The 24,736-nt window shown below is 49.9% G+C and overlaps 1 protein-coding gene across 1 annotated transcript in view; it reads right to left on the minus strand.

Annotated features, from left to right (window-relative positions):
* reep3b (receptor accessory protein 3b) overlaps positions 1 to 24,736 on the minus strand; it is a 51,466-nt gene that overhangs the window by 21,160 nt on the left and 5,570 nt on the right. Inside the window, exons 2-5 of the mRNA XM_071394747.1 lie at positions 17,600 to 17,672; positions 8,883 to 8,959; positions 5,731 to 5,851; positions 5,353 to 5,466 (exon numbers count right to left, since the gene is read on the minus strand). Coding sequence (XP_071250848.1) covers positions 5,353 to 5,466; positions 5,731 to 5,851; positions 8,883 to 8,959; positions 17,600 to 17,672 — 385 coding nt within the window. The remainder of the gene's footprint in view (positions 1 to 5,352; positions 5,467 to 5,730; positions 5,852 to 8,882; positions 8,960 to 17,599; positions 17,673 to 24,736) is intronic.

Raw genomic sequence — 24,736 nt, forward strand, 5'->3', positions numbered from 1 at the left:
TCATGTTGTTTATCCGGGCCTGGACCGAGGCTCTGTCCCAGCTAGCCTGCTCATGTTGTTTATCCGGGTCTGGACCGAGGCTCTGTCCCAGCTAGCCTGCTCATGTTGTTTATCCAGGCCTGGACCGAGGCTCTGTCCCAGCTAGCCTGCTCATGTTGTTTATCCAGGCTTGGACCGAGGCTCTGTCCCAGCTAGCCTGCTCATGTTGTTTATCCAGGTCTGGACCGAGGCTCTGTCCCAGCTAGCCTGCTCATGTTGTTTATCCGGGCCTGGACCGAGGCTCTGTCCCAGCTAGCCTGCTCATGTTGTTTATCCAGGCCTGGACCGAGGCTCTGTCCCAGCTAGCCTGCTCATGTTGTTTATCCAGGTCTGGACCGAGGCTCTGTCCCAGCTAGCCTGCTCATGTTGTTTATCCGGGTCTGGACCGAGGCTCTGTCCCAGCTAGCCTGCTCATGTTGTTTATCCAGGCCTGGACCGAGGCTCTGTCCCAGCTAGCCTGCTCATGTTGTTTATCCGGGTCTGGACCGAGGCTCTGTCCCAGCTAGCCTGCTCATGTTGTTTATCCGGTCCTGGACCGAGGCTCTGTCCCAGCTAGCCTGCTCATGTTGTTTATCCGGGCCTGGACCGAGGCTCTGTCCCAGCTAGCCTGCTCATGTTGTTTATCCAGGTCTGGACCGAGGCTCTGTCCCAGCTAGCCTGCTCATGTTGTTTATCCAGGCCTGGACCGAGGCTGTCCCAGCTAGCCTGCTCATGTTGTTTATCCGGGCCTGGACCGAGGCTCTGTCCCAGCTAGCCTGCTCATGTTGTTTATCCAGGCCTGGACCGAGGCTCTGTCCCAGCTAGCCTGCTCATGTTGTTTATCCAGGTCTGGACCGAGGCTCTGTCCCAGCTAGCCTGCTCATGTTGTTTATCCGGGTCTGGACCGAGGCTCTGTCCCAGCTAGCCTGCTCATGTTGTTTATCCAGGCCTGGACCGAGGCTCTGTCCCAGCTAGCCTGCTCATGTTGTTTATCCAGGTCTGGACCGAGGCTCTGTCCCAGCTAGCCTGCTCATGTTGTTTATCCAGGCCTGGACCGAGGCTCTATCCCAGCTAGCCTGCTCATGTTGTTTATCCGGGCCTGGACCGAGGCTCTGTCCCAGCTAGCCTGCTCATGTTGTTTATCCAGGCCTGGACCGAGGCTCTGTCCCAGCTAGCCTGCTCATGTTGTTTATCCGGGTCTGGACCGAGGCTCTGTCCCAGCTAGCCTGCTCATGTTGTTTATCCAGGCCTGGACCGAGGCTCTGTCCCAGCTAGCCTGCTCATGTTGTTTATCCAGGCTTGGACCGAGGCTCTGTCCCAGCTAGCCTGCTCATGTTGTTTATCCAGGCCTGGACCGAGGCTCTATCCCAGCTAGCCTGCTCATGTTGTTTATCCAGGTCTGGACCGAGGCTCTGTCCCAGCTAGCCTGCTCATGTTGTTTATCCAGGCCTGGACCGAGGCTCTGTCCCAGCTAGCCTGCTCATGTTGTTTATCCAGGTCTGGACCGAGGCTCTGTCCCAGCTAGCCTGCTCATGTTGTTTATCCAGGTCTGGACCGAGGCTCTGTCCCAGCTAGCCTGCTCATGTTGTTTATCCGGGCCTGGACCGAGGCTCTGTCCCAGCTAGCCTGCTCATGTTGTTTATCCAGGCCTGGACCGAGGCTCTGTCCCAGCTAGCCTGCTCATGTTGTTTATCCGGGCCTGGACCGAGGCTCTGTCCCAGCTAGCCTGCTCATGTTGTTTATCCAGGCCTGGACCGAGGCTCTGTCCCAGTTAGCCTGCTCATGTTGTTTATCCGGGCCTGGACCGAGGCTCTGTCCCAGCTAGCCTGCTCATGTTGTTTATCCAGGCCTGGACCGAGGCTCTGTCCCAGCTAGCCTGCTCATGTTGTTTATCCAGGTCTGGACCGAGGCTCTGTCCCAGCTAGCCTGCTCATGTTGTTTATCCAGGCCTGTACCGAGGCTCTGTCCCAGCTAGCCTGCTCATGTTGTTTATCCAGGCCTGTACCGAGGCTCTGTCCCAGCTAGCCTGCTCATGTTGTTTATCCAGGCCTGGACCGAGGCTCTATCCCAGCTAGCCTGCTCATGTTGTTTATCCAGGTCTGGACCGAGGCTCTGTCCCAGCTAGCCTGCTCAGGTTGTTTATCCAGGCCTGGACCGAGGCTCTGTCCCAGCTAGCCTGCTCATGTTGTTTATCCGGTCCTGGACCGAGGCTCTGTCCCAGCTAGCCTGCTCATGTTGTTTATTCAGGCCTGGACCGAGGCCCTGTCCCAGCTAGCCTGCTCATGTTGTTTATCCGGTCCTGGACCGAGGCTCTGTCCCAGCTAGCCTGCTCATGTTGTTTATCCGGGCCTGGACCGAGGCTCTGTCCCAGCTAGCCTGCTCATGTTGTTTATCCAGGTCTGGACCGAGGCTCTGTCCCAGCTAGCCTGCTCATGTTGTTTATCCAGGCCTGGACCGAGGCTGTCCCAGCTAGCCTGCTCATGTTGTTTATCCAGGCCTGGACCGAGGCTCTGTCCCAGCTAGCCTGCTCATGTTGTTTATCCGGGCCTGGACCGAGGCTCTGTCCCAGCTAGCCTGCTCATGTTGTTTATCCGGGCCTGGACCGAGGCTCTGTCCCAGCTAGCCTGCTCATGTTGTTTATCCAGGCCTGGACCGAGGCTCTGTCCCAGTTAGCCTGCTCATGTTGTTTATCCAGGCCTGGACCGAGGCTCTGTCCCAGCTAGCCTGCTCATGTTGTTTATCCGGGCCTGGACCGAGGCTCTGTCCCAGCTAGCCTGCTCATGTTGTTTATCCGGGCCTGGACCGAGGCTCTATCCCAGCTAGCCTGCTCATGTTGTTTATCCGGGCCTGGACCGAGGCTCTGTCCCAGCTAGCCTGCTCATGTTGTTTATCCGGGCCTGGACCGAGGCTCTGTCCCAGCTAGCCTGCTCATGTTGTTTATCCAGGCCTGGACCGAGGCTCTGTCCCAGCTAGCCTGCTCATGTTGTTTATCCAGGCCTGGACCGAGGCTGTCCCAGCTAGCCTGCTCATGTTGTTTATCCAGGCCTGGACCGAGGCTGTCCCCGCTAGCCTGCTCATGTTGTTTATCCGGGCCTGGACCGAGGCTCTGTCCCAGCTAGCCTGCTCATGTTGTTTAACTTTACCTTCTATCCCGGGTATTTGAATACCAGCACATCAATCAGATACAAACAGACAAGACTGACGCCTCCATGGAACTCTCTCTCTCTGAAGCTACAGGCCTGGACCGAGGCTCTCTCTCTCTCTGAAGCTACAGGCCTGGACCGAGGCTCTCTCTCTCTCTGAAGCTACAGGCCTGGACCGAGGCTCTCTCTCTCTCTCTGAAGCTACAGGCCTGGACCGAGGCTCTCTCTCTCTCTGAAGCTACAGGCCTGGACCGAGGCTCTCTCTCTCTCTGAAGCTACAGGCCTGGACCGAGGCTCTCTCTCTCTCTGAAGCTACAGGCCTGGACCGAGGCTCTCTCTCTCTCTCTCTGAAGCTACAGGCCTGGACCGAGGCTCTCTCTCTCTCTCTCTGAAGCTACAGGCCTGGACCGAGGCTCTCTCTCTCTCTCTCTCTGAAGCTACAGGCCTGGACCGAGGCTCTCTCTCTCTCTGAAGCTACAGGCCTGGACCGAGGCTCTCTCTCTCTCTGAAGCTACAGGCCTGGACCGAGGCTCTCTCTCTCTCTGAAGCTACAGGCCTGGACCGAGGCTCTCTCTCTCTCTCTGAAGCTACAGGCCTGGACCGAGGCTCTCTCTCTCTCTGAAGCTACAGGCCTGGACCGAGGCTCTCTCTCTCTCTGAAGCTACAGGCCTGGACCGAGGCTCTCTCTCTCTCTCTGAAGCTACAGGCCTGGACCGAGGCTCTCTCTCTCTCTCTGAAGCTACAGGCCTGGACCGAGGCTCTCTCTCTCTCTGAAGCTACAGGCCTGGACCGAGGCTCTCTCTCTCTCTCTCTCTCTGAAGCTACAGGCATGGACCGAGGCTCTCTCTCTCTCTCTGAAGCTACAGGCCTGGACCGAGGCTCTCTCTCTCTCTCTGAAGCTACAGGCCTGGACCGAGGCTCTCTCTCTCTCTCTGAAGCTACAGGCCTGGACCGAGGCTCTCTCTCTCTCTCTGAAGCTACAGGCCTGGACCGAGGCTCTCTCTCTCTCTGAAGCTACAGGCCTGGACCGAGGCTCTCTCTCTCTCTGAAGCTACAGGCCTGGACCGAGGCTCTCTCTCTCTCTGAAGCTACAGGCCTGGACCGAGGCTCTCTCTCTCTCTGAAGCTACAGGCCTGGACCGAGGCTCTCTCTCTCTCTCTGAAGCTACAGGCCTGGACCGAGGCTCTCTCTCTCTCTGAAGCTACAGGCCTGGACCGAGGCTCTCTCTCTCTCTCTGAAGCTACAGGCCTGGACCGAGGCTCTCTCTCTCTCTGAAGCTACAGGCCTGGACCGAGGCTCTCTCTCTCTCTCTGAAGCTACAGGCCTGGACCGAGGCTCTCTCTCTCTGAAGCTACAGGCCTGGACCGAGGCTCTCTCTCTCTCTCTGAAGCTACAGGCCTGGACCGAGGCTCTCTCTCTCTCTCTGAAGCTACAGGCCTGGACCGAGGCTCTCTCTCTCTCTCTGAAGCTACAGGCCTGGACCGAGGCTCTCTCTCTCTCTGAAGCTACAGGCCTGGACCGAGGCTCTCTCTCTCTCTGAAGCTACAGGCCTGGACCGAGGCTCTCTCTCTCTCTGAAGCTACAGGCCTGGACCGAGGCTCTCTCTCTCTCTCTGAAGCTACAGGCCTGGACCGAGGCTCTCTCTCTCTCTGAAGCTACAGGCCTGGACCGAGGCTCTCTCTCTCTCTGAAGCTACAGGCCTGGACCGAGGCTCTCTCTCTCTCTCTGAAGCTACAACAGTCCCATTAAGAGTAGAGAAGGAGAACAAACACTAGTCCCTCTGTGTCCTGATGACACAGCCCAGGGACTGGCACGTGCTGCTCTGTGCATTGCTGTTAGCCCAGTTACACCCAATAGAGAATCTCTCACACACACACACACACACACACACACACACACACACACACACACACACACACACACACACACACACACACACACACACACACACACACACACACACACACACACACACACACACACACACACACACACACACACACACACACACACACACACACACACACACGTCAGTCCTTTAACAGACACGTTATCCAGAGCGACTTAGTTAGGACATTAATCTTCAGATAGCTTGGTGGGACAACCACATATCACAGTAAGTATTAGCAAAGTCAGAGCCAGTAACAAGGGGCTGGGGGGGAAGGGGGGGGGGGACTCGTGCAGTACTTGCCTTGACAGCTGCGGAGACAGCTGCAGTAGCAGCGATACTGAGGCCCTGCTTGCCGAAGGTCACCATGGTCTCATAGCTGCGCTCCTTGGCCTGGACAATGTACTCATCTATCTCCTGGTGACAACAGCCGTCACAGAGAGACACAGAGTCACTTTACAGAACAACAACTATAGTATGCAACAACATGTCCACCCATGACGACGCAAAAGATAAACATCTCGTCATCACCAGACAGCAGATCATGTTACGTGTAAGTCGGCTTTTTTAGTAGAAGGATTAAAAACAAATGTATTCTTCTATTGCTTGCCGAGGCTTCATATTCAAACACATTCAATACACTGCTAACAACGTGCTCAGTATTCAGTCAGTCTGTCTTACCCTCTCTCTTGAGGACAGTAGAGGATGGAGACACTTCCTGTAGATGAGACTGGCTCCTCTGGTGTAGGGAGACAGCAACCAGATAACAAATGCTATCTTGATCTCATAGTACAGGGGGAACCTAGAGAGAGACAACACATTACATTATTAACACAGTGTTAACACAGACCCATAATAGACTAGCTCCTCTGGTGAAGGGAGACCAGCTATATCATAGTACAGGGGGAACCTAGAGAGAGACCAGATATCTCATAGTACAGGGGGAACCTAGAGGGAGACCAGCTATCTCATAGTACAGGGGGAACCTAGAGGGAGACCAGCTATCTCATAGTACAGGGGGAACCTAGAGGGAGACCAGATATCTCATAGTACAGGGGGAACCTAGAGAGACCAGATATCTCATAGTACAGGGGGAACCTAGAGAGAGACCAGCTATCTCATAGTACAGGGGGAACCTAGAGAGAGACCAGCTATCTCATAGTACAGGGGGAACCTAGAGAGACCAGCTATCTCATAGTACAGGGGGAACCTAGAGAGAGACCAGCTATCTCATAGTACAGGGGGAACCTAGAGAGACCAGATATCTCATAGTACAGGGGGAACCTAGAGAGAGACCAGATATCTCATAGTACAGGGGGAACCTAGAGAGAGACCAGATATCTCATAGTACAGGGGGAACCTAGAGAGACCAGCTATCTCATAGTACAGGGGGAACCTAGAGAGAGACCAGCTATCTCATAGTACAGGGGGAACCTAGAGAGAGACCAGCTATCTCATAGTACAGGGGGAACCTAGAGAGACCAGCTATCTCATAGTACAGGGGGAACCTAGAGAGAGACCAGATATCTCATAGTACAGGGGGAACCTAGAGAGAGACCAGATATCTCATAGTACAGGGGGAACCTAGAGAGACCAGATATCTCATAGTACAGGGGGAACCTAGAGACCAGATATCTCATAGTACAGGGGGAACCTAGAGACCAGATATCTCATAGTACAGGGGGAACCTAGAGAGAGACCAGCTATCTCATAGTGCAGGGGGAACCTAGAGACCAGCTATCTCATAGTACAGGGGGAACCTAGAGAGAGACCAGATATCTCATAGTACAGGGGGAACCTAGAGAGAGACCAGATATCTCATAGTACAGGGGGAACCTAGAGACCAGATATCTCATAGTACAGGGGGAACCTAGAGAGAGACCAGATATCTCATAGTACAGGGGGAACCTAGAGAGAGACCAGATATCTCATAGTACAGGGGGAACCTAGAGACCAGATATCTCATAGTACAGGGGGAACCTAGAGACCAGCTATCTCATAGTACAGGGGGAACCTAGAGAGAGACCAGATATCTCATAGTACAGGGGGAACCTAGAGAGAGACCAGATATCTCATAGTACAGGGGGAACCTAGAGAGAGACCAGCTATCTCATAGTACAGGGGGAACCTAGAGAGAGACCAGATATCTCATAGTACAGGGGGAACCTAGAGGGAGACCAGCTATCTCATAGTACAGGGGGAACCTAGAGACCAGATATCTCATAGTACAGGGGGAACCTAGAGACCAGCTATCTCATAGTACAGGGGGAACCTAGAGAGAGACCAGCTATCTCATAGTACAGGGGGAACCTAGAGAGACCAGCTATCTCATAGTACAGGGGGAACCTAGAGAGACCAGCTATCTCATAGTACAGGGGGAACCTAGAGAGAGACCAGCTATCTCATAGTACAGGGGGAACCTAGAGACCAGATATCTCATAGTACAGGGGGAACCTAGAGAGAGACCAGATATCTCATAGTACAGGGGGAACCTAGAGAGAGACCAGATATCTCATAGTACAGGGGGAACCTAGAGAGAGACCAGATATCTCATAGTACAGGGGGAACCTAGAGAGAGACCAGATATCTCATAGTACAGGGGGAACCTAGAGAGAGACCAGATATCTCATAGTACAGGGGGAACCTAGAGAGAGACCAGCTATCTCATAGTACAGGGGGAACCTAGAGAGACCAGCTATCTCATAGTACAGGGGGAACCTAGAGAGAGACCAGCTATCTCATAATACAGGGGGAACCTAGAGAGAGACCAGATATCTCATAGTACAGGGGGAACCTAGAGAGAGACCAGCTATCTCATAGTACAGGGGGAACCTAGAGAGACCAGATATCTCATAGTACACTGAGGTTCAGGTTAGCGTTAAGGTTAGGAACGAGGGTCAGATTAAGGTTAGGAACGAGGGTCAGATTAAGGTTAGGAACGAGGGTCAGATTAAGGTTAGGAACGAGGGTCAGATTAAGGTTAGGTATCGTTTCACTGAGGTTCAGGTAAGCGTTAGGAACGAGGGTCAGATTAAGGTTAGGAACGAGGGTCAGATTAAGGTTAGGAACGAGGGTCAGATTAAGGTTAGGTATCGTTTCACTGAGGTTCAGGTAAGCGTTAGGAACGAGGGTCAGATTAAGGTTAGGAACGAGGGTCAGATTAAGGTTAGGAACGAGGGTCAGATTAAGGTTAGGTATCGTTTCACTGAGGTTCAGGTAAGCGTTAGGAACGAGGGTCAGATTAAGGTTAGGAACGAGGGTCAGATTAAGGTTAGGAACGAGGGTCAGATTAAGGTTAGGTATCGTTTCACTGAGGTTCAGGTCAGCGTTAGGAACGAGGGTCAGATTAAGGTCAGGAACGAGGGTCAGATTAAGGTTAGGTATAGTTTCACTGAGGTTCAGGTAAGGGTTAGGGAAAGGCATTGGGTTAGCGTACCGCTGTCCAACGCTATTAATTTTCTGCCAGTCAAATATACACTGCCAAAATCCTATTAACCAGCCGACATGACGCTCCTCATTAAATCTGTACAACAAATGTATAAGACTGGATCTCAATTAGACTGGATCTCAATTAGACTGGATCCCAATTAAATCTCATTAAGCCTGGATTGTTTTCGGCATAGCGTGATGATCAAAGACAACACGGAAAACTAAATGGGATTGGCTTGTTTGATTGGCGTAACACATTCAAGGCCAATCAACCGAATTAAGAATTAGCATAAAGTCAATGCCTCTGTCCCCCCAGGCTACAGTGAGGTCCGTATCAAGTCTCCCCAGGCTACAGTGAGGTCTGTGATGGTCTCCACTACAGTGAGGTCTGTATTCACTCTTACCAGGCTACAGTGAGGTCTGTGATGGTCTCCACTACAGTGTAGAGAGCAAACACAATCCAGTACATCATCCAACGGACCTGTTGGAACAGAGAGAGAGATGGTCAACACTGCATACATGTTACAGTATGCTAGACATACACCTGTTGGATCAACAGAGATAGGATATATCTCTCTATTATGGATGGGAATACTTTGGAACAGATTTCCTAAATTAAAATCCCTTGGAGCTGATTGGCTGGTGTTTTACAGTCTTTTATGTCCATAAAGAAGCACCATTTGGGGAACCCTCCAATAAGGCGTGAGCAGCTCAGGCCTGCAGGCTACAGGCTCCCGTCCAAAGCAAGCATTCCTCCCTCTTAGACTCTGGCAGAGGAGATACCTAGCCAACAAGCCATGGGCTCTGACAAATGACACGTCAACTTGTTCTAGCTAGATTATTCCTCATTTGTAACTGAAGCCTTGTTCACACAGCAGGCCTTCAGGCTAAAAATCAGTTTGGTACGCAGTCTCTCTCTCAAAGTTGTTGAAAATATTATTTTTGTTATAACATACAAGGCTCTAGCAACAGAAAATAAGTATAAAATCACTTTACATGGGCTCGGCAGTCAACTATAGTCCCATCTGTATGTGTAGTCCTAACTATAGTCCCATCTGTATGTGTAGTCCTAACTATAGTCCCATCTGTATGTGTATAACTATAGTCCCATCTGTATGTGTAGTCCCATCTGTATGTGTAGTCCCTATAGTCCCATCTGTATGTGTAGTCCCATCTGTATGTGTAGTCCTAACTATAGTCCCATCTGTATGTGTAGTCCTAACTATAGTCCCATCTGTATGTGTAGTCCTAACTATAGTCCCATCTGTATGTGTAGTCCTAACTACAGTCCCATCTGTATGTGTAGTCCCATCTGTATGTGTAGTCCCATCTGTATGTGTAGTCCTAACTATAGTCCCATCTGTATGTGTAGTCCTAACTATAGTCCCATCTGTATATGTAGTCCCATCTGTATGTGTAGTCCTAACTATAGTCCCATCTGTATGTGTAGTCCTAACTATAGTCCAATCTGTATGTGTAGTCCTAACTATAGGCCCATCTGTATGTGTAGTCCTAACTATAGGCCCATCTGTATGTGTAGTCCTAACTATAGGCCCATCTGTATGTGTAGTCCTAACTATAGGCCCATCTGTATGTGTAGTCCTAACTGTAGTCCCATCTGTATGTGTAGTCCTAACTATAGTCCTATCTGTATAGTCCTATCTGTATGTGTAGTCCCATCTGTATGTATGTTGTCCAGGCTGTTTTCAGGGGAGGTTTCTCTATTACTAGTCTGCCGTTCCCTGTGCATTTAAAGACAAGCGTAACCACGTGACGTGTTCTGAAATGGCGTGGCGGTAGAATGCTCTGTACTCTGTGTTCTACGACCAACCCAGCCAGTCTGACTGGAGGATTTACTGAAAATAACTTTCCAAACTGAACACTCAACATTTCAGGAAAATGTTTTGGTGTAGTCCACATGTCCCAGTTACTACCGTGAACGACAGTCTTATGTAGGCCCTACACTCTTTACCTTGTAGAGGCCCTACACTCTTTACCTTGTAGAGGCCCTACACTCTTTACCTTGTAGAGGCCCTACACTCTTTACCTTGTAGAGGCCCTGCACTCTTTACCTTGTAGAGGCCCTGCACTCTTTACCTTGTCGAGGCCCTACACTCTTTACCTTGTAGAGGCCCTACACTCTTTACCTTGTAGAGGCCCTACACTCTTTACCTTGTAGAGGCCCTACACTCTTTACCTTGTAGAGGCCCTACACTCTTTACCTTGTCGAGGCCCTACACTCTTTACCTTGTCGAGGCCCTACACTCTTTACCTTGTCGAGGCCCTACACTCTTTACCTTGTCGAGGCCCTACACTCTTTACCTTGTCGAGGCCCTACACTCTTTACCTTGTCGAGGCCCTACACTCTTTACCTTGTCGAGGCCCTACACTCTTTACCTTGTCGAGGCCCTACACTCTTTACCTTGTCGAGGCCCTACACTCTTTACCTTGTCGAGGCCCTACACTCTTTACCTTGTCGAGGCCCTACACTCTTTACCTTGTAGAGGCCCTACACTCTTTACCTTGTAGAGGCCCTACACTCTTTACCTTGTAGAGGCCCTACACTCTTTAACGTGTACATTTAGAAAGGGTCAGACTTGGTAACAGAACGTCCTGACTCACTGAGAGAGTGACCCTCATTGGGAAGGTCAGGTCCAAGTGCCGGTCCGTTCCTCATTCTGAAAACGCCTTCTAAGATCAGGTCTGATGGCTCCACTAGTTCCCTGATCACTAGACCCAGTATAACACCTGCTAATGCTATCTAACAACTCACTAGTTCCCTGATCACTAGACCCAGTATAACACCTGCTAATGCTATCTAACAACAAATGATGGCTCCACTAGTTCCCTGATCACTAGACCCAGTATAACACCTGCTAATGTTTATCTAACAACAAATGATGGCTCCACTAGTTCCCTGATCACTAGACCCAGTATAACACATGCTAATGCTATCTAACAACTCACTAGTTCCCTGATCACTAGACCCAGTATAACACATGCTAATGCTATCTAACAACTCACTAGTTCCCTGATCACTAGACCCAGTATAACACCTGCTAATGCTATCTAACAACAAATGATAGTCCCACTAGTTCCCTGATCACTAGACCCAGTATAACACCTGCTAATGCTATCTAACAACTCACTAGTTCCCTGATCACTAGACCCAGTATAACACCTGCTAATGCTATCTAACAACAAATGATAGTCCCACTAGTTCCCTGATCACTAGACCCAGTATAACACCTGCTAATGCTATCTAACAACAAATGATGGCTCCACTAGTTCCCTGATCACTAGACCCAGTATAACAACACCTGCTAATGCTATCTAACAACAAATGATGGCTCCACTAGTTCCCTGATCACTAGACCCAGTATAACACCTGCTAATGCTATCTAACAACAAATGATGGCACCACTAGTTCCCTGATCACTAGACCCAGTATAACACCTGCTAATGCTATCTAACAACAAATGATGGCACCACTAGTTCCCTGATCACTAGACCCAGTATAACACCTGCTAATGCTATCTAACAACAAATGATGGCACCACTAGTTCCCTGATCACTAGACCCAGTATAACACCTGCTAATGCTATCTAACAACAAATGATGGCACCACTAGTTCCCTGATCACTAGACCCAGTATTACACCTGCTAATGCTATCTAACAACTCACTAGTTCCCTGATCACTAGACCCAGTATATCAACACCTGCTAATGCTTATCTAACAACAAATGATAGTCCCGCTAAGCGCAAACCAGATGGGATGGCATAACACTGCAGAATGCTGGTGTCGCCATGCTGGTTAAGTGTGCCTAAATTTGTGCTTAGTGGGACGATCATTTGTTTTTCAACAGGACAATGATCCAACACACCTCCAGGCTGTTTAAGGGCTATTTTACCAAGAAGGAGAGTGATGAAGTGCTGCATCAGATGACCTGCCCTCCACAATCCCCCGCCCTCAACCCAATTGAGATGGTTTGGGATGAGTCGGACCGCAGAGTGAAGGAAAAGCAGCCAACAAGTGCTCAGCATATGTGGGAACTCCTTCAAGACTGTTGGAAAAGCATTCCAGGTGAAACTGGTTGAGAGAATGCCAAGAGTGTGCAAAGCTGTCATCAAGGCAAAAGGTGGCTATTTGAAGAATCTGAAATATATTTTGATTTGTTTAACACTTTTTTGGTTACTACATGATTCCATATGTGTTATTTCATAGGTGATGTCTTCACTATTATTCTACAATGTAGAAAATAAATAAACACCCTTGAATGAGTAGGTGTCCTAAAACTTTTGACCGGTAGTGTAGACATGTGTGTGCCTTTCCAAATCATGTCCAATTAATTTAATTTACCACAGGTGGACTCCAATCAAGTTGTAGAAACATCTCCAGGCTGATCAATGGAAACAGGATGCACCTGAGCTCAATTTCAAGTCTCATAGCAAAGGGTCTGAACACTTAAGTAAATTTGCAAAAGATTATAATAACCTGTTTTCGCTTTGTCATTATAGGGTACTGTGTGTAGATGGATGGGGGAAATGTTTTATTTAAACACATTTAGAGCAAGGCTGTAACGTAACAAAGAAATGTGGGGAAAGGGGTCTGAGTACTTTTGCACTGTATGTGGTGCTATGAATATTATGTATTCCATTTATGGTGTTGTTTCCTGTTCGGACCCCAGGAAGAGCAGCCGCTGCCTTGGAAACAGATAGAGATCCTAATAAAATAATAATACCCAAACTCCACTTCTGCCTAGATAGATATGATGCTCTGTCTATGAAACGGAGACAGGCAACAATAACTACACAACACAATTCTTTGAAGAGAAGTTGTCTGGGTGTAGGCTGGGCGATATAACCCAAATACCCTAATGCTTTAGGAGTAGAGAGTGACAACACATACATTCTAAGTGATTTCAATGAGTCTTTTCTCCATTCTGATTGTTTTATACTGTTCAAATAAACTTCAAGCCAATTTCCATTTCTGAATTTCCTGCACTCATTTGAGATTATTTCCACACTGCCATGTAGGGCTGCACGATACGGGCAAATAATCTAGGCCTTATTTTTAACCAAACGTTGCAATTGAGATTTAGATCAGAACACTTGTGTGAACTGTCGGAATAATGGAACAATTATTATTCTAATTATGTAGTTAGAAGATAAGTAGGCACGTTGAATAAAGGGTTGTTTGACATGACAATGAATTAAAATGCCAGAGGCATTATTGTGACAAGTTAGGAACCAAAGTGTTGGTCAGGGTTTCCTAGGGGACCCTATAATCTTTGGTTACATTAAACGTTCTCTCTTAGCTACTTCATGTAGCTAACATATTCATGCTTCGCCTTTCCCTCTTTAAAGTAGAAGATACTGTTGCACAAACATGCTGCTTTAGGTACACACCATCAATGGTATTATCAGGCTATATAGCTAGCTATGTTTGCTCCGACTCAGTACATTTATTAGCTGAGGAGAGGAGGGAGGGAGAGACGGAGGACAAGAGGAGGGAGAGACGGAGGACAAGAGGAACGGCTGAGGAGAGGAGGGAGAGACGGAGGACAAGAGAAAGGGCTGAGGAGAGGAGAGAGAGACTGAGGACAAGAGAAAGGGCTGAGGAGAGGAGGGAGAGACGGAGGACAAGAGGGAGAGACGGAGGACAAGAGGGAGAGACGGAGGACAAGAGGGAGAGACGGAGGACAAGAGGGAGAGACGGAGGACAAGAGGAAGGGCTGAGGAGAGGAGAGAGAGACGGAGGACAAGAGGGAGAGACGGAGGACAAGAGGGAGAGACGGAGGACAAGAGGGAGGAGAGACGGAGGACAAGATAAAGGGCTGAGGAGAGGAGGGAGAGACGGAGGACAAGAGAAAGGGCTGAGGAGAGGAGGGAGAGACGGAGGACAAGAGAAAGGGCTGAGGAGAGGAGGGAGAGACGGAGGACAAGAGAAAGGGCTGAGGAGAGGAGGGAGAGACGGAGGACAAGAGAAAGGGCTGAGGAGAGGAGGGAGAGACGGAGGACAAGAGAAAGGGCTGAGGAGAGGAGGGAGAGACGGAGGACAAGAGAAAGGGCAGAGGAGAGGAGGGAGAGACGGAGGACAAGAGAAAGGGCTGAGGAGAGGAGGGAGAGACTGAGGACAAGAGAAAGGGCTGAGGAGAGGAGGGAGAGACTGAGGACAAGAGAAAGGGCTGAGGAGGAGGGAGAGACGGAGGACAAGAGGAGGGAGAGACGGAGGAGAGGGAGAGACGGAGGACAAGAGAAAGGGCTGAGGAGAGGAGGGAGAGACAGAGGACAAGAGAAAGGGCAGAGGAGAGGAGGGAGAGACTGAGGACAAGAGAAAGGGCAGAGGAGAGGAGGGAGAGACTGAGGACAAGAGAAAGGGCTGAGGAGAGGAGGGAGAGACGGAGGACAAGAGAAAGGGCTGAGGAGAGGAGGGAGAGACGGAGGACAAGAGGGAGAGACGGAGGACAAGAGAAAGGGCTGAGGAGAGGAGGGAGAGACGGAGGACAAGAGAAAGGGCTGAGGAGAGGAGGGAGAGACGGAGGACAAGAGAAAGGGCTGAGGAGAGGAGGGAGAGACGGAGGACAAGAGGAAGGGCTGAGGAGAGGAGGGAGAGACGGAGGACAAGAGAAAGGGCTGAGGAGAGGAGGGAGAGACGGAGGACAAGAGAAAGGGCTGAGGAGAGGAGGGAGAGACGGAGGACAAGAGAAAGGGCTGAGGAGAGGAGGGAGAGACGGAGGACAAGAGGGAGAGACGGAGGACAAGAGAAAGGGCTGAGGAGAGGAGGGAGAGACGGAGGACAAGAGGAGGGAGAGACGGAGGAGAGGAGGGAGAGACGGAGGACAAGAGAAAGGGCTGAGGAGAGGAGGGAGAGACGGAGGACAAGAGGAGGGAGAGACGGAGGAGAGGAGGGAGAGACGGAGGACAAGAGAAAGGGCTGAGGAGAGGAGGGAGAGACGGAGGACAAGAGGAAGGGCTGAGGAGAGGAGGGAGAGACGGAGGACAAGAGAAAGGGCTGAGGAGAGGAGGGAGAGACGGAGGACAAGAGAAAGGGCTGAGGAGAGGAGGGAGAGACGGAGGACAAGAGAAAGGGCTGAGGAGAGGAGGGAGAGACGGAGGACAAGAGAAAGGGCTGAGGAGAGGAGGGAGAGACGGAGGACAAGAGAAAGGGCAGAGGAGAGGAGGGAGAGACGGAGGACAAGAGAAAGGGCTGAGGAGAGGAGGGAGAGACGGAGGACAAGAGAAAGGGCTGAGGAGAGGAGGGAGAGACGGAGGACAAGAGAAAGGGCTGAGGAGAGGAGGGAGAGACTGAGGACAAGAGAAAGGGCTGAGGAGAGGAGGGAGAGACGGAGGACAAGAGAAAGGGCTGAGGAGAGGAGGGAGAGACGGAGGACAAGAGAAAGGGCTGAGGAGAGGAGGGAGAGACTGAGGACAAGAGAAAGGGCTGAGGAAAGGAGGGAGAGACGGAGGACAAGAGGAGGGAGAGACGGAGGAGAGGGAGAGACGGAGGACAAGAGAAAGGGCTGAGGAGAGGAGGGAGAGACTGAGGACAAGAGACAGGGCAGAGGAGAGGAGGGAGAGACTGAGGACAAGAGAAAGGGCAGAGGAGAGGAGGGAGAGACTGAGGACAAGAGAAAGGGCTGAGGAGAGGAGGGAGAGACGGAGGACAAGAGAAAGGGCTGAGGAGAGGAGGGAGAGACGGAGGACAAGAGGGAGAGACGGAGGACAAGAGAAAGGGCTGAGGAGAGGAGGGAGAGACGGAGGACAAGAGAAAGGGCTGAGGAGAGGAGGGAGAGACGGAGGACAAGAGGAAGGGCTGAGGAGAGGAGGGAGAGACGGAGGACAAGAGAAAGGGCTGAGGAGAGGAGGGAGAGACGGAGGACAAGAGAAAGGGCTGAGGAGAGGAGGGAGAGACGGAGGACAAGAGAAAGGGCTGAGGAGAGGAGGGAGAGACGGAGGACAAGAGGGAGAGACGGAGGACAAGAGAAAGGGCTGAGGAGAGGAGGGAGAGACGGAGGACAAGAGGAGGGAGAGACGGAGGAGAGGAGGGAGAGACGGAGGACAAGAGAAAGGGCTGAGGAGAGGAGGGAGAGACGGAGGACAAGAGGAGGGAGAGACGGAGGAGAGGAGGGAGAGACGGAGGACAAGAGAAAGGGCTGAGGAGAGGAGGGAGAGACGGAGGACAAGAGGAAGGGCTGAGGAGAGGAGGGAGAGACGGAGGACAAGAGAAAGGGCTGAGGAGAGGAGGGAGAGACGGAGGACAAGAGAAAGGGCTGAGGAGAGGAGGGAGAGACGGAGGACAAGAGAAAGGGCTGAGGAGAGGAGGGAGAGACGGAGGACAAGAGAAAGGGCTGAGGAGAGGAGGGAGAGACGGAGGACAAGAGAAAGGGCTGAGGAGAGGAGGGAGAGACGGAGGACAAGAGAAAGGGCTGAGGAGAGGAGGGAGAGACGGAGGACAAGAGAAAGGGCTGAGGAGAGGAGGGAGAGACGGAGGACAAGAGGGAGAGACGGAGGACAAGAGAAAGGGCTGAGGAGAGGAGGGAGAGACGGAGGACAAGAGAAAGGGCTGAGGAGAGGAGGGAGAGACGGAGGACAAGAGAAAGGGCTGAGGAGAGGAGGGAGAGACGGAGGACAAGAGGGAGAGACGGAGGACAAGAGAGAGAGACGGAGGACAAGAGAGAGAGACGGAGGACAAGAGAGAGGGCTGAGAAGAGGAGGGAGAGACGGAGGACAAGAGAAAGGGCAGAGGAGAGGAGACCGATGATATCCTCATAAAGAACCTCTCCTAAACCTGTTGGCCACACGCTCACTATAGCATTCCTGTAAGACACCTGCTTGGATGATTCTAGTAAGGACAGGAGCCCAGCCTTCACAGCGTCCTGCTGCACGTCTCCACAGACAGGCATGTCAATGTGTTGGTTCCAGTCATAGGCAGTTAACTCCCATTCACATGCCTGGACTTGTTCTCAATACCGTCAGACCAGACATGGGCTGCTTTTCAAACTCATAAAAGACACACCCTCGTCCACTTACCCTCGCTTTACGCCCTTGGGGGAACCCCACACACACACACTAGTATGATGAAATCAATGATGTTGAAATAAGGGTCTTTGTACTTACATATTCCTTGACATTTTTGGTTTTCACTGCTTTGTATGAATAGTACGCAGGATACAGGGTCCCGAAGACGAGCCTGTGTAGAGACCAGAGAAATAGGAAACGATCAGCGTCAAATCATTTACCACCAAGAGAGAACACATTCAGTTCAACTAAAGCAACAAGCTGAAACACCAAAAGCATCATAATCACAGGCTGCTAAGAGCTGCTGGACTGAACCAGCCTCCTGAGTTTCCTGTAGTCCTCCATGTAGCCTGGTGTTAGGGTGCACTACCACTCCCTACACATGGGGGGAGCTGTGGCTGTTTCACAACAGTCTCCTGAGTTTCCTGTAGTCCTCCATGTAGCCTGGTGTTAGGATGCACTACCACTCCCTACACATGGGGGGAGCTGTGGCTGTTTCACAACAGCCTCCTGAGTTTCCTGTAGTCCTCCATGTAGCCTGGTGTTAGGGTGCACTACCACTCCCTACACATGGGGGAGCTGTGGCTGTTTCACAACAGTCTCCTGAGTTTCCTGTAGTCCTCCATGGAGCCTAGTTAGGGTGCACTACCACTCCCTACACATGGGGGGAGCTGTGGCTGTTTCACAACAGCCTCCTGAGTTTCCTGTAGTCCTCCATGTAGCCTGGTGTTAGGGTGCACTACCACTCCCTACACATGGGGGGAGCTGTGGCTGTTTCACAACAGAGATTTGATCCAACATGTGCTCTTCATTTACATCCTGGGGTCCAAGCTTGTCTGGGGGGGTATTGGGTTCAGTGGGGTTCTCAGGGAGAGAACCCAACGTCCCAGTGAGTGGACGACCCCACCAGATGTAAAGCCTGGTTGTATGCCAAATGGCATCCTATTCCCTTTATAGTGCACTACCCTATAGAACCTGGTCTAAAGTAGTGCACTACCCATGAGCCCTGGTCTAAAGTAGTTCACTATCCATGAGCCCTGGTCTAAAGTAGTGCACTACCCATGAGCCCTGGTCTAAAGTAGCGCACTACCCCATGAGCCCTGGTCTAAAGTAGCCCACTACCCCATGAGCCCTGGTCTAAAGTAGCCCACTACCCATGAGCCCTGGTCTAAAGTAGCGCACTACCCCATGAGCCCTGGTCTAAAGTAGCCCACTACCCATGAGCCCTGGTCTAAAGTAGCCCACTACCCATGAGCCCTGGTCTAAAGTAGCCCACTACCCATGAGCCCTGGTCTAAAGTAGCCCACTACCCATGAGCCCTGGTCTAAAGTAGCCCACTACCCATGAGCCCTGGTCTAAAGTAGTGCACTACCCTATAAGCCCTGGTCTAAAGTAGTGCACTACCCCATGAGCCCTGGTCTAAAGTAGTGCACTACCCCATGAGCCCTGGTCTAAAGTAGTGCACTACCCCATGAGCCCTGGTCTAAAGTAGCCCACTACCCATGAGCCCTGGTCTAAAGTAGCCCACTACCCCATGAGCCCTGGTCTAAAGTAGTGCACTACTCATGAGTCCTGGTCTAAAGTAGCGCACTACCCCATGAGCCCTGGTCTAAAGTAGTGCACTACCCCATGAGCCCTGGTCTAAAGTAGCACACTACCCCATGAGCCCTGGTCTAAAGTAGCCCACTACCCATGAGCCCTGGTCTAAAGTAGTGCACTACCCCATGAGCCCTGGTCTAAAGTAGCGCACTACCCCATGAGCCCTGGTCTAAAGTAGCCCACTACCCATGAGCCCTGGTCTAAAGTAGCCCACTACCCCATGAGCCCTGGTCTAAAGTAGTGCACTACTCATGAGTCCTGGTCTAAAGTAGTGCACTATACAGGGCATGCTGCTATATGGGATGTCCTCCATGTATTATATATAGTCCCTATAGGATTCTCTCTGAGCTGATCTGAGACAGGGCTGCAGTGAGGAGTCACACTGTACGTAACTATACATGTACAATACTCTGAAAATATTCAGACCCCTTGACTTCTTCCACGTTACAGCCGTAAATGTTTATAGTCCCCCCCCCTTCCTCAACACCACCACATACGACAAAGCAAAAACTGTTTTTGTATTTAAAAAAAAACTGAAATATCCCTTTACATACAGTACCAGTCAAAAGTTTGGACACATCTACTCATTCCATGGTTTTTCCTTTATTCAAGGTCCCTTTATAAAAAAAATGGAGCAAATTGATTCCCCGAAGAATTCACAGTGTTCTGGAGGCAAAGGTGTGTCCAACCCAGTACTAGATGGGTGAACCTAATAAACTGTCCACTGAGCGTATAAGAGTGAAATTCTCTTCCTGTTCGTTTTATGTTTCATGGCCTCCGTCCAGGGATCCACCTCACCCCGCCTCCATGACAGAGTTTATGTAGCTGTTGCCATAGAAACAGCAGAGGGTCTCTATGAACAGCCCTGGTTGGCTGTAGTCAGACAGTCCTTTCTCTAAGCCTCCAACAGGGAAGGAAGGCTGTAATTGGTAAAAGTAGGGAGGGAAGGAAGGCTGTAATTGGTAAAAGTCCTTCTATGTAACAGATACTTGTTGAATTAAAACGGTGGTCTGCTTACTTAATAGGCGGCTGCTGTTCTTAAAGCAGCTTAATGTAGCATCACCCACAACACAGACAGCAGGAGGGTAGACACACCATAGAAGTAGATTTACACTGGGAAGAAAACACCAACATCCCTTCCTACTGGACAGCAACGGCTTTACATTAAAATGGTGGACTAATTATAAAGCATTTTCATATCATTACACCTCACCTAGTTCTTCCCTTTGAACAGGAGCTGCCCTGTAGGATATTAATAGGCTGCAATATATTCAACTGTATTAGGTAGTGTGAGGAAATGTCTGTTTAGAGAGCACAGTATATTCAACTGTATTAGGTAGTGTGAGGAAATGTCTGTTTAGAGAGCACAGTATATTCAACTGTATTAGGTAGTGTGAGGAAATGTCTGTTTAGAGAGCACAGTATATTCAACTGTATTAGCTAGTGTGAGGAAATGTCTGTTTAGAGAGCACAGTATATTCAACTGTATTAGCTAGTGTGAGGAAATGTCTGTTTAGAGAGCACAGTATATTCAACTGTATTAGCTAGTGTGAGGAAATGTCTGTTTAGAGAGCACAGTATATTCAACTGTATTAGCTAGTGTGAGGAAATGTCTGTTTAGAGAGCATTGAGTTCAGTCAGCACTCCCAGACCATCACACCCCCAGATAGCAGTACCCAGATAGCAGTACCTGTACTCTTCAGGATACTCAGAAGCAATGTCATGTTTGGAGTTGATTAAATCTATTTGTCACATACTTGGTAAACAACAGGTGTAGACTAACAGTAAAATGCTGACTGACTGGCCCTTCACAACAACACAGAGAGAAAGACAGAAATAAAGTAAAATACAACAGATTCACAATGAGTAACGATAACAGGGCTGCATACAGGAAGTACCAAGTAATAACATGGCTATATACAGGGAGTACCGGGTAATAACGTGGCTATATACAGGGAGTACCGGGTAATAACGTGGCTATATACAGGGAGTACCGGGTAATAACGTGGCTATATACAGGGAGTACCGGGTAATAACGTGGCTATATACAGGGAGTACCGGGTAATAGCGTGGCTATATACAGGGAGTACCGGGTAATAGCATGGCTATATACAGGGAGTACCGGGTAATAGCATGGCTATATACAGGAAGTACCGGGTAATAACGTGGCTATATATAGGGAGTACCGGGTAATAACGTGGCTATATATAGGGAGTACCAGGTAATAACATGGCTATATACAGGGAGTGCCAGGTAATAACACGGCTATACACAGGGAGTACCAGGTAATAACATGGCTTTATACAGGGAGTGCCAGGTAATTGAGGTAGATAGGTACATATAACTAGGAATATAGTGACAGATCAGAGTAGCAGCGTATGTGAAGAGTCATACAAGTTAGTGAACATGCCGATAGTTGAATAGTTCAAATAGCTTCCTGCACTAACTAGTTAGAAATCTAATGGGAAGGGAAAACCTAGTCAGTTGTACAACGATGCATTCAACCGAAATTAAATGTAAATGTAAATGAGTCTTCTGTATTTAACCCCTCTGGATCAGAGAGAGGGCTGCCTTAATGAGTCTTCTGTATTTAACCCCTCTGGATCAGAGAGAGGGCTGCCTTAATGAGTCTTCTGTATTTAACCCCTCTGGATCAGAGAGAGGGCTGCCTTAATGAGTCTTCTGTATTTAACCCCTCTGGATCAGAGAGAGGGCTGCCTTAATGAGTCTTCTGTATTTAACCCCTCTGGATCAGAGAGAGGGCTGCCTTAATGAGTCTTCTGTATTTAACCCCTCTGGATCAGAGAGAGGGCTGCCTTAATGAGTCTTCTGTATTTAACCCCTCTGGATCAGAGAGGGCTGCCTTAATGAGTCTTCTGTATTTAACCCCTCTGGATCAGAGAGAGGGCTGCCTTAATGAGTCTTCTGTATTTAACCCCTCTGGATCACAGAGGGCTGCCTTAATGAGTCTTCTGTATTTAACCCCTCTGGATCAGAGAGAGGGCTGCCTTAATGAGTCTTCTGTATTTAACCCCTCTGGATCAGAGAGAGGGCTGCCTTAATGAGTCTTCTGTATTTAACCCCTCTGGATCAGAGAGAGGGCTGCCTTAATGAGTCTTCTGTATTTAACCCCTCTGGATCACAGAGAGGGCTGCCTTAATGAGTCTTCTGTATTTAACCCCTCTGGATCAGAGAGAGGGCTGCCTTAATGAGTCTTCTGTATTGGGGGCTGTCTTAATGAGTCTTCTGTATTTAACCCCTCTGGATCAGAGAGAGGGCTGCCTTAATGAGTCTTCTGTATTTAACCCCTCTGGATCAGAGAGAGGGCTGCCTTAATGAGTCTTCTGTATTTAACCCCTCTGGATCACAGAGAGGGCTGCCTTAATGAGTCTTCTGTATTTAACCCCTCTGGATCAGAGAGAGGGCTGCCTTAATGAGTCTTCTGTATTGGGGGCTGTCTTAATGAGTCTTCTGTATTTAACCCCTCTGGATCAGAGAGAGGGCTGCCTTAATGAGTCTTCTGTATTTAACCCCTCTGGATCACAGAGAGGGCTGCCTTAATGAGTCTTCTGTATTTAACCCCTCTGGATCAGAGAGAGGGCTGCCTTAATGAGTCTTCTGTATTTAACCCCTCTGGATCAGAGAGAGGGCTGCCTTAATGAGTCTTCTGTATTTAACCCCTCTGGATCAGAGAGAGGGCTGCCTTAATGAGTCTTCTGTATTTAACCCCTCTGGATCAGAGAGAGGGCTGCCTTAATGAGTCTTCTGTATTTAACCCCTCTGGATCAGAGAGGGCTGCCTTAATGAGTCTTCTGTATTTAACCCCTCTGGATCAGAGAGGGCTGCCTTAATGAGTCTTCTGTATTTAACCCCTCTGGATCAGAGAGGGCTGCCTTAATGAGTCTTCTGTATTTAACCCCTCTGGATCAGAGAGGGCTGCCTTAATGAGTCTTCTGTATTGGGGGCTGCCTTAATGAGTCTTCTGTATTTAACCCCTCTGGATCAGAGAGGGCTGCCTTAATGAGTCTTCTGTATTTAACCCCTCTGGATCAGAGAGAGGGCTGCCTTAATGAGTCTTCTGTATTTAACCCCTCTGGATCAGAGAGGGCTGCCTTAATGAGTCTTCTGTATTTAACCCCTCTGGATCAGAGAGGGCTGCCTTAATGAGTCTTCTGTATTTAACCCCTCTGGATCAGAGAGGGCTGCCTTAATGAGTCTTCTGTATTTAACCCCTCTGGATCAGAGAGGGCTGCCTTAATGAGTCTTCTGTATTTAACCCCTCTGGATCAGAGAGAGGGCTGCCTTAATGAGTCTTCTGTATTTAACCCCTCTGGATCAGAGAGGGCTGCCTTAATGAGTCTTCTGTATTTAACCCCTCTGGATCAGAGAGGGCTGCCTTAATGAGTCTTCTGTATTTAACCCCTCTGGATCAGAGAGGGCTGCCTTAATGAGTCTTCTGTATTTAACCCCTCTGGATCAGAGAGAGGGCTGCCTTAATGAGTCTTCTGTATTTAACCCCTCTGGATCAGAGAGGGCTGCCTTAATGAGTCTTCTGTATTTAACCCCTCTGGATCAGAGAGGGCTGCCTTAAATATCAACGTTGTCGGCGCCCGGGGAGCAGTTGTTGTGAGTTAACTGCCGGCTCGGGGATTCGAACCAGCGATCTTTCGGTTACCGTGCCAACACTTAACCGCTAGGCTACCTGCCACCCTTGGGGGTAGAAGCTGCTCAGGGTCCTATTGGTTCCAGACTCGGTGTATCAGTACCACTTGCCGTGCGGAAACAGAGAACAGTCTATGACAAGCGTGGCTGGAGCCTTTGACAGTTTTTTGTGCCTTCCTCTGACACCGCCTGGTATAGAGTTCCTGGATGACAGGAAGCTTGGCCCCAGGGATGTACTGGGCCGCACACACTACCCTCTGTAGTGCCTTGCGGTGGGATGTGAAGCAGGTGTCATACCAGGCGGTGACGCAGTCAGTCAAGACGCTCTCAACGGTGCAGATGAAGAACTTTGAGGATCTGAGGGTACCATCTCCACCACTGCCTAGGTGTGTTTGGACCACGATAGATTGTTATTGATGCCAACACAGCGGAACTTGGCGCTCTCGACCCGCTCCACTACAGCCCCGTCGATGTGAACGGGGGCGTACTCGACCCTCCGTTTCCTGTAGTCCACGATCAGCTCCTTTGTCTTGCTGACGTTGAAGGAGAAGTTGTCCTGGTACCCCACGGTCAGGTCTCTGGGACACAATCATTAGGTCACGCTTCATTTGGATAATCCAGATTTTCCATCTGTAGATGCTTACAGGATGGTCGTACTATCAACAAACTACCTGCAATTACTTGCTAAGGTTAGGGTAAGGGTTCATGTTAAGGCTAGGGTTAAGTTTAGGCTTAGGATAAGGGTTAAGAGGTTAGGGTTAACGTTAAGGCTAGGGTAAGGGTTAAGAGGTTAGGGTTCATGTTAAGGCTAGGGTTAAGTTTAGGCTTAGGGTAAGGGTTAAGAGGCTAACCTCTTAACCCTTATCCTAACCCTTAACATGAACCCTAACCTCTTAACCCTTATCCTAGCCTTAACCTGAACCCTAACCTCTTAACCCTTATCCTTACCCTAGCCTTAACATGAACCCTAACCTC

This window comes from Salvelinus alpinus, chromosome 3 (genome assembly GCF_045679555.1).
Source record: "Salvelinus alpinus chromosome 3, SLU_Salpinus.1, whole genome shotgun sequence".
NCBI classification, from domain to species: domain Eukaryota; kingdom Metazoa; phylum Chordata; class Actinopteri; order Salmoniformes; family Salmonidae; genus Salvelinus; species Salvelinus alpinus.